Source organism: Apteryx mantelli, chromosome 15, assembly GCF_036417845.1.
Source record: "Apteryx mantelli isolate bAptMan1 chromosome 15, bAptMan1.hap1, whole genome shotgun sequence".
Lineage (NCBI taxonomy): Eukaryota > Metazoa > Chordata > Aves > Apterygiformes > Apterygidae > Apteryx > Apteryx mantelli.
In genome coordinates, this window is record NC_089992.1 from 16,876,611 (window position 1) to 16,888,640 (window position 12,030).

The following is a 12,030-nucleotide window of genomic DNA, read 5'->3' on the forward strand; positions in this document are numbered from 1 at the left end:
TTGCTGAGTGCCAGCTGATGCCAGGGCACCCAGCCCAACTCGTGCTGACACCTGAGCCCCAAGGCTGTCACACATGCACTGAGCTGCACTGCTCCCCCAAGGCTGTCTGGGATCCAAGCGCTTTTGCAGCGTCCGTACCCATTCTCAGAGCACGGCTAGCAAACTGCCAGGCCGGGGGGCCACAAACTGCTGCTGCGGCGAGGAGGGATGACCACCCCCGTTTCACATAGCGCTCTCCACTTAGAGCACCCAGACTGGTACGGAGACGGGGACTGAGCGGCCTCCCCTGTCTCTAATTCCCCTTCCCCCTTCCCAGGAGGTGCCTCAGCGACACGTGGACGCCTTTGGGTGCCCTCTCCAAGCCCCCTCCCGAAGCTGCATCTCGGCGAACTGGAATTCCCGGGCCCGGGGGAAGCGCCCCGAGCCGCCGTGTCCCCGGGACCAGCCCGCCGGGTCCGCGCCCCTGCGGGGCTTTTGCGCGTGTGCCCGCGGGGCCGCCGCACGAGGTGCTGCGCGGCAGCAGCGACCGCGGCCGCCCGGCACGCGTCCCGCCAACAGCGGCGTTTCGTGCGGGGGGGAGGCGGCGCCGGGGCGCGCAGGCAGCGCGGGGCGCGCGCTCCGCGGGGGCGGCCCCGCGCAGCCCGGCCCCTGCGGCCGCCCGCGGCCGCGTGCGCGGGGGCGGAGCGGCGCCGGCGGCCAAAGGGAGCCGCTGCCGGCGCCGGCCGGCGGCCGCCGCGATGCTGCGCTACAGCTCGGGGCTCACGGTCACCGCCACCACCCCGCGGAGGCCGCCCGGCGACGGCGGCCGCCCCCGGCGGAAGGTGCGCGGGGCGCGGGGGGCGCGGGCGCGGGCCGGAGCGCGGTCGGACCCCCCCCCCGTCCCGTCCCGTCCCGTCCCGTCCCGTCCCGTCCCGTCCCGTCCCTTCCCTTCCCTTCCCTTCTCCCGCTTCCCCCGGAGCTCTTTGCCGCGGCCCCCGGCCGAGCCGCCGCGCTCTGGGCTCCGGCGCGTCCCTGCGCCGGCTCCGCTCCGGCTGCCCCGCTGGAAGCCTGCGGCCGAGGCGTAGCTGCTGCTTCTGTTTTCCGTGAAATGCGCCTACGTATTTACAACCGAGAACTTGCCCATCAGGCACTGACAGCAAGGAGGAAGCTCACCGTAATGACTTAGATGCTGTTGGCAAAATAGTCATTTCTTTCCCAAACGAGCTCCTCAAATACAGAAATACTAGTTATGTTTCTTTTTCTGTAGTTTTCATAACTAAGATGAATAACGATGGTAGATTAATCAGCGGGGAATCGTTTCTAAAAAGTTGTTAAAACTCTGGCGGGTATGTCAGGAATGTCTCTGCAGTCACCCTGCTTTGAATAGCCTTTTTTCACTGCTGTGACACCCCTGTTATCGTCGTGGGTGCGCGTTTCATGTGTGAAGAAATAAATCAAGCAAATCAAGTGATAGGCAAAGAAACGCTTTGCAAAGAAACACTGTTGTGTGGCCATGACGTTTGTTGAATTGTTTAGTGATTGTCTGGACCCTCCAAAAATTTGGGTCTATCAGGGAGGATAAAAACAATGAAGAATGTCATGTTGCCACATGTTGTATGCGATAACCTGCAAGTCAGGCTTTTCCACAGAAAAAATCTATGGCCTTTGTATGTTGACTCTTAATTTTTTTATGAGTTTAGGAAATACAGAATTTTAGGTTCACAATAAAAATGAAATTGCTCATGTATGTGGAAAAATTAAGATGACTTGGAAATCATACCTATTATGTTCCCAGTAGTGTCTTCTATCTTCTACATTCCTGTTGAGTTTTCTGCTTTAGTGTTACATAAAGAGGTTAAAACTAAGAGAATTTATGTTTGAGTGTTAATTTTCTTATTTTTTTCCCCATGGTGTACTTTTCAGGGACAATGTAAAATGGAGTTTATTTGACGCATTCTCTTAAAGAAACTGGTAAAACCTAATTTGCAAGTAAAACCCATTGGGAAGCTGCTGTCTTTTTGCAGTGAAATGTGAGTCCCTTACCATGAGTCATCAAAAGAGAGGAGGAAGACAGAATCACTGCTAAATAAATGAAAGCTATGTGTCACATTCCTACCTGCCTGTGGTCACAGGAAAAGTGCCCTTTAATGGAGGTGTTATGGGAAGTCTCATAGTGGAGATCTGGTGGTGGAGCAGACTGGTCAGCAGATAAATGACCAAAGAAAGTACTTTTCCACTTTTTTGGGATTGACTGAAATTAAATACTAGCTCCTTTTCTGCTTTCACCTTTGAAAGTCAAAAGCTAACATCTGGTCTTAGACAAAGGGAGTGATTTTTTGGCCATTGAGCTTGTTTGTCAGCATAGAGTTACTTACAGACATGTGATCCCCAGACCATTTAATTGTCAGAGATAGAAAAGATCAACAGAATTAAATTCTGGCCTTGTTAATTCCAAAGTTGATTTGAAGGTAGTTGGACCTGTGGTATTGGACCTGTGGTATTGGACCACATCCCCCCTGGTGGGGGAACTGTAAAAATCTTAGAATGGGACTGGTGCTAGCAGAACAGCTTATATTTTTCTATTGCTGTGTTAATAACTTTGGTTATTCTAATTCTAACACTGTAATTATTTCAGTCCATAGTCAACAAACAATGCCTTTCTGTTGGGGGGTTTGGGGTTTTTTTTTGAAGGGAGAAGAGTCTAAAGAACATTACTCAAACTGAATCTGTCATCTGTATTTGTCTTTAAGTTGCACCCTAGTGATTTGAGTAGGATGGTAAATGTGAATGCAGACTGTGGATCTGAGCCATGAATTCTTAATATTTTTACCTAACCTAGATGGGCCTTTTCCCTTGCAGTAGTTCTCTCCTATGCTAACCCGCTAACCTCTTAGAAATTTGATAAATGAGCATGTCCTCACCTGTTAATTTCCATTGCACTCAGCAAAGTTTTGCTGTCTGGTGTTACACCGGGGTGGGCCTGTCAGTCTTTGTTTTCCTGTCTGCATATTTGTTTTGCAAATGATGTCAGATTAGCTTTGGAAATATTGCTTGTGGGTTATTGGTGTCAGAAAGCCAGGCGCGAACATAAAATGCTGGCATGATTACAGTTACTTATGTTGCTGGCTTGCCAAAGCTACAGATGCTGCAAATTGAACTAAAATCTGATAATCTAGAATACCTGATACTCACAGACTTTCTTTTAAAAAGTTATGCTCCCAAAGTTACACTGCTGATGACATAAAGGTAGCGTGGAAGACACTTTTGTCCTTGCCTGTTTTTTCTGCCTTGTTCTTACTGTCAGGCAGCAGCTGAAGGAAACTGAATCACAGCTTTTCCCGGTGCGAGGAATTCTTTCATTCTCCTCCCGGGTCCCTTTCTGCATAACCCCATTGTTTATGGGAATTACTCCTTTGTCCTCAGTTGCACGTTATTCTGCCGCTGTTTGGCACTGAGTCGAGGCTCTTCCTGTTGTGATTTCGTTTCCATTTTAAGGCATCACTGGAGCCTGTTTTGCTGTGGGAGGAGGGCTAGCTGTTGTTTCCATGTGAGCCTGCTCATTCATTTGGTCAAGCAGACTTGTGGACAAATGGTATGGTGTGCTGTTTCTGTAGGAAACACAGTGTTGTGAGAACAGCATAGATATGATATCTGTAATTGCTTCTGAAGGTTGGAGGACAAAGTAGGGTCTGTTATTTCTTTCTTCTCATCCCTATAGTGTTCTTGAATTTCGACAGATTGGTCTGCAATTCTGTCCTCAGGGGGAGTGCATCATCTGTGGTCCGGGAGTCCCTGTGAATGATTACTTTATATATTTGCTGCTGTTTCCCTAGGGATGCTGAGGAAGTGCTGTGCTTATAAACAATAGCCTGTGTAAGGTTGCCCTAGAGAGGCATATAAAATTGGGTGGTACTTTACTGCTGCTGTACAAGCCTCCCTGGGCCTGACTTCAAGGCTGGACTGCTCAGGCAGCTGCCGATGCCACCCATGGTCTGGCATTTGCATGGAACAGGCTGCAAAGTGAAGCCTTAAAACTTTTCATTTTGTGGCAGAAATACTGCTGAAAATACGATCCTGATTTGAGGTGTTTTAAAAGCAAGGCGCTAGCACAGAAGTGAAGAAGTAGAAAAGAAGTAAAAGTGTGATTTGGGGGACTAATAGAGAAGGCAAAGTAAAAAGAAAAGGGCAAGAAAAATAGTTTCAAAGGTAACAGCCCTTTAACTGTACAGCGTTCCTAGTCTCCACCAATTACTGCTATTGGTTTGTATTTCCAACATAGCTGTTTCTGTGATTTGCTTCGTAGTAACCCTGTAACACATGAATTGCTGTAATGTGACAGGCAATCATGATTCATTAACTGGTATATAGGTATAGGGATAATTAGTTATTTACAATTACTGCACTGTGAATCTGTAAATATGACAGCTATGATTAGTCCTATACTGACTAACAGCCAAGCCATTTGCCAGCTTCAGAGAATCACAAGCAGCTCTGTTTCTCCTAACTTTGAGTTGCTTGTCACCATCTGTTTCTGTTGATTTGAGGTATTTTCCATGTTTTCTGCTAATAGCTTTTTTTGTTCCTTTTAGCCCAGTTTTTCTTCATTTGAAATCATAGCAAGAAAGGGTTGGCCTCATCTATTACTTCCTGCATGCTACAGCACAAATTCAGTTCTATTTCCTATTTATGGGCTGTTTTTTCTTTGTTTGCTTGCATGGAGGAACGCCAGACTGTCTTTCCCATTTTGTTATAAACATGTCTTTTAGAGGAAAGAGCCTTGCTGACCTAGTGGGAAGAGAGATCAGGGGGAAATGGAAATTTAATAGAAGAGAAAACATGGTATTAATTACCTTGTAAACCAATAAGCTCCAAATTTGAGGAGTTTATTAACATAGCTTGATAACTAAATTGTAAGCAGGAAGCACCTTCAAGTTCTGCAGTACGAGGGAAGAATCTGGTGTTTTCTTCTCATGAAGAGTACAGATAGCACTCAATCAGTGTCAAAAGCCAGTGTGCAAGGACTCAACATTTTTAAATGCTTTCCATTGTTTCATATTTCTTTGGGAAATGTGAAAGCATAACCCATTTCTGTACTAAATTTTCTCTGTGGCTTCCTGTTCCAGATTTGATAGCCTATGGCTGGCTGCTGAATTAATGGTAAGGAGCCCACTGCACGAAAAGTAGCCTCTACAGATGTGACTAAAGATAACGCTATATTTCACCTTGATCTTTTTATAGACATCTCTTTTTTTCGTCTTTATAATACAGATGCAGATCACACATTTTTAGGAACTTCACTTGTAGGTCAAGGCATCGTCCTTTCTTGGTAGGAGGCCTTGCAGACCTAAAAGACCAAACTGAGAGAGGAAGATGGAAGGCAATACAAAGTGGCGTTGTTCGGTATAGCTGACTGTGCTTTTGGCATACCTGCGGTCTAAGTGCTGTTAATTTATTTAGGCATCTCAACAGAACGTTTTTAAAGAAGGGCTTGAAGAAAAATAACAAATTTGCAAGTAGCTGTCCCAATTGTTTTTGCTTGGGAAGAAGAAAAAGCTAAAAGGTGTGTGTTTGAAAATGTTATTGGAGGGAGGCTAGCATAATTGTGTGGCTGGAAAGCGGGCATCCCTGTCAGGAGGCTGAAGAGTGGTGCTATGAACAGGTTGTGTTGTAAAGAGCCTTGAGAGGGAAATAAAATTAGCTTAGTTTATGTGAGGGACAGTCAGAAGAAGCAAATGAGTGAAATTGGTGAAATCTGTGGTCCATGAAAAGGACTTTGCTACTGTACTCTGAACACCCCTGAGCAGGATGCAGTTGCCTGTGTCAAGGCAAAAGGAAGTGTTGCAGTGATCAACGCATGAACTGTGAGCTTGGGCAAGAGCTTGTGTGGATGCAGTGGAAAGACCTGTTCCAACAAGCAGGTACACCTTCTGTGTGGCTGGATGTAGAGTAGTTGGGAGAAACTAGAGAGATTTAGATCAGATGAGATGCTGGGCTATAGAATAACAGTGTTGAGGGCCCACAGTAACCCTGAAAGAAGGTATTTCAGACAAATTGAACAGTTTTAAGAGCCATGTGTGCTGTCAGCTGAGAGCTGGATTTTTACAGGAAGCTGTTGGGAAGCTTTGAATTTTGTCAAAGGAATTTTTCATTTCAGCATTTGGTATCCACTGTTGAGGATTTACGGTTGTCTTCCACTGAAAGGTCTCATGAATATTGCTAAGACTGAAAGTTGTAACAAAGCCTCTCTTGTATGAGATGCATTGTTTTATAAACCTCGTCACACCAAAGATCTCGCAATTTAAGCAAGGCAAACAATGTGGCTGGGTATCCCGGGTATCAACCCTCTTGCCCTTTTTCTCCAGCAAGAGAATGGCTTTTCTGAAATCAGATAGGAAACATAACCTCTTAAATTTTATGTAAAACAGATTGAAGCTTAGTTTTTACAAATGCCTTGGTATGTAACACATTTCAATACCATTTCTGTTTAAATTCAGTGGAATTGCAGTACTGAGGTATCATCGGATTAAGTGCTTGGATATATACTGAACAGAAAAGGGGCACTGACTCCAGAATATGCTTTTTGTTTCTAAATAATCCATTTTGAAGATTAAAAGTATGCCAAAACTGCAAACAAAGCTGAGAAACTGGAAAATGATGTTCATTGTTCTGATATCTCAGCTCTCAATGTCACTTATGAGAATATAAGAACATGTTGTTGACTGAAATGGATTCTTGCTATTTCAGGTATGTAATTATGGGGATGCCCTTGAATTATTTCTTGGCAACTAAAAAACCCTCCAACTTTTAAAAAATATATTTTTTTATAAGGTATGTGGCAGACAGCAGAAAACAGTAAATTAGAACTTGAATGCTAGCACAGGTCATTTTATAAAGCAAGTTACTAAAATAAACTTTTATAACACTCTTAAATCTAAAAGCAAATTTTTTTTTTTCCTTGCAGATGAATGTCTGCAGGTTACGCTTAACAGTACCACCTGATGAAGTCTCACAGTCTGAGCAAGTAACAAAGGAACCTGAGAGAAAGAAAAAAGTAAGTTTTAAGGATCAAAGTTAAATTCTGTATGGACAAGGAGTAAATACTACCATCTGCAGAAGCAGAAATTAGTTGCGATGGGAACCAGATCATCTTGTAAGACTAAAGTACACAGGGAAGCCCAGCAAGTCAGCTGTGAACTTTGAAACTGAGCTCTGGAGCTGGGGACAGCAAAACTGCATGTAGACTAGAAGGACAATAGTAGATTTGTGACGTATGGCTGAGGTACCAGCTGTTTTATTTGATATTAATGCACAGGAAGAGAAGAAAACCCCTATCGAGAGCAGGGTCTTATATTAAGGATTGTACAAGAAGATCCTCACCTGAAGGGGATCTTGTGGTTCATGTAGGCTTAGCACTGTTCAAGATTTATGTCTTAATGTGTATGGCTTGCCTGGGACTTCGGTATTTTGCAAGGTAAGTTAATTTGGGTAACAGGTGATGCACTAATAAGAAATACAAAATGTTGAATTCAAGATTGTTCTGAAGTAGAAATGATTTAAGGGTTCAAAAGGACAGTTTTTCCTAGAAGCAAGTAGCATGCACACACAAAAAATCTTAAAGCTTCTTTGGTGCAGAGCTGCTGAGGGCTGTAAGAGCTGTTTCAGTGCAGTGGATTATTTTTAACTTGTCTTGAGGATGAAAAATAAAAAGGGAAGCTGGATAGGCTCCACAACTTAACCACATTTACACTTTGATAAACCAAAACCAAACAAGAAGTTGGCTGAGTTTACCAGACCTCATGTCTAAATAGCAGTATGAAAATAGGAAGCAATACAACTATAGTATATCTTTGAAATAATTGCTTAGTGGTTCTCATAAATGAAAGTAACTGTAAAATGACATAGAAAGACAAACAATAAAAATAAATGCAAAATTAACTGATCAAAATAAAGATTATTTGTCAGATACTTCTTGTGCTGGAATCTTGTATACATTGAGTTCTTCATACACTGCTCTGGCAGAGTTATAGGTCTTTGAGGATCTATAAATGTTGCTTACAGAATGGAGTAAAGAGGCCTTACTGCAAACTAAATTTGGGCCACCATTAAACTGTAATAATTCGTTCTGTTCAGAGGGGTTTAGTTGCAGCAGTTAGAGTAACTTCCCCCACCACCTTCAGTTCTCTGTTGGTTTGTGCGTGACTGCAGAAACCCTTGGACTGGCCTAAGGTGTATGGGCCCACTGCCCTAAGAATAATACAAGTTTGTTTTTGAGGAGGATAGATATTGACTCTTGGCTTACTCACTTTACTGTGCTGAGTAGTGTAATGATGAGAAAGAAGTGTGAGTGATTATGGCTGGGACAACTCTTAATCACTTTCTTACGTGACCTTTTGTTTTTTGGTTTGTGGAACCTTGTATTTAATGAGAGCTGCATTTCCCCCTTAATATGAGTTAAGGCAAGTGGATTTTCTTTCAGAGAATATTAAGGAGGAGGTATGAAGGCACAGTACATTACTGGACTCATGTTACATTTCAATATACTATACATCTTTTAAGAGATGGGTCCTTTTTAGTTGAGACCAAAAAAAATCATATGTAATTTAATTACTGTTTTCTAAAGCATAGTATTTTTACAAAATTCGAAGTTAAAGACTTTTAGGAAGCATATAGAAAGCCCTCAGAGCTAGATGGCATCTAATTAGGCTAGTAGCAGTTAAAAAATGTGTAGTAATTGTGCCATCAACTTGAGTCTCATAGCCTGTGTGTAATGCAGAAAGTATCCCTGCAGATTGTATAATCATAATGTATAGAAGCAGCTACAAGAAATCACTGATCATGAACTGTTTTTTCCTCATGCCTCTAAAACAAGATAGTCATTTATTGCTGGTAGATTTTTATTGTTTCTGTAGTGTATTGCTTTATATATTTGAATTAGTTACTATGTAACTTGTAGTGCACACAGGACTATTATTTAGTCAGTTGTGATACTTTTATCTTATTGCAAACTTTAAAAAAAAAATGCATCTCCTAAAAGCAGTGATCCAATGTCTCTATTGATCCACCCATGTTCAAAGATCTGATCTTTAGTGTTAATGAAATTCCTTAAAGTACTTTGAGAGCAACAAAATTTTATAAATGTTAGATAATCCCCAAACACCCCTCTGAGAACTATGTCTCCCTTTTGTGAACAGGGATAATAAAGGGAGATTAGGGAACCAGGCACTTCCCTGCCCTGCACTTTACAATTTAAGGCCAAAAAGTACAGCTCTGCCAAGAACCAAACAGCAAGTCTCTGAAGGAAACCACAGTTCTGTGGTACCTTTAAACGCTGGGTGTTAGGAGAATAAACATAATGGAAAAGCACTTGGAAAATGTATTTGACAATTAAAAAGCCCCAGTGTGGTGCACGGCAGTGGCCTGCGTGTGCAGCCTGTGGGATGCGCAGGCTTTGCCTGAGCGCGCAGGGGATGGGGCGCTCAGAGCCGGGCTGCCGGAGCGCTCCCGTCCCCGTCCGCGCGGGACAAGTCCCCAGTCCTGCAGAGTGCCCTGCCTCTGCCCGCTGCCAGGCAGGGGGGAGACCAGGGCCAGCGGGAATGCCAGAACACTATAAATACACCCTGGCCTGACATTTAGTTGTAATCTTCCCTTTCTAATCTTTCATGAGAAGGAGGTGATTTTGAGCTGCCCTAATGTGACATCGTGATGTCGTTCTGACCATTTGTTGGTTTTCTGTATCTTCCATGAATGGCAGCACCTCTGGGGCTGAGCACCCTTAGGAGATGTTTCGTTTGCAAAATTGGCTAGTGAACTGTACAGAAGCACTCAGTAATGCTAGTACTCCCAGTACCTTGTTTTGGTGCTTGATGTCAGATCAGACCTGAGTCTCAATTTTTATTGGTTATATGAGTAGCTGTTAATGTAGCCTTTTTCATTGCAGTCCAAATTTAGCAGAAAATGTATACTATGTTTCATTAAATCTGTATTAAGTATTAGATTTATATGTATATATAACCTTATGTATAAGATTACATTAGTATTAAGTTTCTAACAGATATTTTTTATCACTGTATGCCTATGAAATAACAATAAAATAGCATAAGAGATTAAATAAAGGGATGGAGTTAGGCACTTCTGTTGCAAAAAAATTGCTGCAAGCATTGACGTAGTGGGACTGCCTCTCCCCCCTTTCGTGAAAGATGGGCAGATGGTACAGTTAGAGGGTGATCTCAAAAACTGAAGGGAGAGCTTGTGCTCCTGTGTGCCAGGCTGGGTTTTTATATTTGTATTTAGGCTGCAACACCTTGAAAGAAACATGAGAACTAACATCATGTGTAGAGGTTTGTTTCTTCGTTTCTTATAGGCTAAAAGCCTGCTGCTAAATATCTCTGAATTGCTAGCGCTGTAGCTAGAGGGTATCTGAAACCATTGCAATTTTGTTGCATTACTTCAGTTAAAGATGGACAATGGGCGACAGTACTGTGAGGCTGTTTACTTCACCAGAAAGTACAAAGGAATATTGTCCTGGTCAGATTGTATGTAAAATCAATTGTCTTGAATAACAAAGAACTACCAGACAATTCTGCTGTCTGTGTTTGGGATTATTTTATTTTTATCTGTAAGTACCTTTCTTCATGCAGTTCACTGTCATGGCTAAATCTGGAAGTGCCAGTGCAAGCTGCAGCTAGGTGTTCAAGGGCAGAACATGGAGATATGTATAGACAGATTTTTTTCTTTCTTTCAATTGGGCACATGGCAAGAGAATGAAAGCAAGATAACACTCTAGAAATTTGTCTCACTTTCCTGTATTTGTGGCTTTCAACAGTTTGACTAATGTTAAGGCTTAAACCAGTACAGTTATATGAATACATAACATTGCTTACATTTATTTTGGTTCAAGTGTCCTAGTTTGATATAGCATAAATCCAGTTGGTACTCTGGCTGTGTATATCCTCAAATGCTTCAATTTTAGCACTGACTGCTTGATTTTTTTGATGTGTGCTAATTAAGTGACTCCTTCATTAAATCCAGCACTGCATGAAGACCATAGAAAGAATTCCTCTGACTTCTGTGGCTACTGCTGTATTTGCTGTATCTTATTTTCTTAGTGTATAAACATTGATGTTCTGAGTGCAGATTTCATTGATTAGATGAGCCTTTGTGTGTAATGCCTGTCCTTTCTATTTTGAGATGGGCACCTAACTTCTACAACATTTCAAGGAGCTTAAAAGTTGGAATGTGTTTAAAAGGTACTTCTTATTTAGCATCATGAGTTTGGGAATGCTCATGTCTGTGTCTTGGCACATTTTCCATATTTTAATACTATTTATATATGAAGCATCCCTAAATGTAACATGATTTTCATGAACTGTAGGGGAATATAAAGAAACAACTGCCTTTTCTCACAGCACAGTAACTTTCCTTGGTGAAATCAATATTAGAAACTTGTTATTTTACTGGACAGGAAATATGTAACCTAAGTAACAATGTGAATGTTCTAGTTCTTTGTATAACTAGTTAAAAAGCAAAACATAACTGCATATTTCAGAAACCCCAGGGGTCTAGCATTTGAGCAAAAAATAAAGTGTGGCTTAACTAATTTGGTAGTAGATTAAAAGAAGAGTTTTTAGATGGTTCTGGTAAATGGAAGATCATGATTTAGTAAAATTTTAAGGTGCTTACTAAATTAAATCCATATGTGCACTAACCCGAGAATTGTGCTAATCATGACATTAGATGTGCTTTTCCTCAAAATAGGATACCTCTTCTGTGCTTCTACTTCCAATTTTTGGCAGGGAGAACATATGAAGCATGAGGGTATCTGACTTTCATTTAAAAAGCTTATGGAGATAGATTAGGAGAAAATCTCCCCTCAGTGTTGCTTACATAATGCTAATAAAACCATGTGCAATACAGTTGCACATATGAGACAAAAGAACAGCTTTCAACTCATATTTAGGGTCTGTTTTATAGTATCTCTGCTTTACATTACTTATTTGCTACTCATGCTACTTATTTGGACAGAGACATAAACAGGATGCAAGGCAATCATCA

The 12,030-nt window shown here is 42.1% G+C and overlaps 1 protein-coding gene across 1 annotated transcript in view; it reads left to right on the top strand.

Moving 5' to 3' along the window:
* Positions 1-746: 746 nt before the first annotated feature.
* Positions 747-12,030, top strand: part of MYZAP (myocardial zonula adherens protein) — a 60,054-nt gene continuing 48,770 nt past the window's right edge. Inside the window, exons 1-2 of the mRNA XM_067305304.1 lie at positions 747-821; positions 6,941-7,030. Coding sequence (XP_067161405.1) covers positions 6,941-7,030 — 90 coding nt within the window. The 5' untranslated portion in view covers positions 747-821. The remainder of the gene's footprint in view (positions 822-6,940; positions 7,031-12,030) is intronic.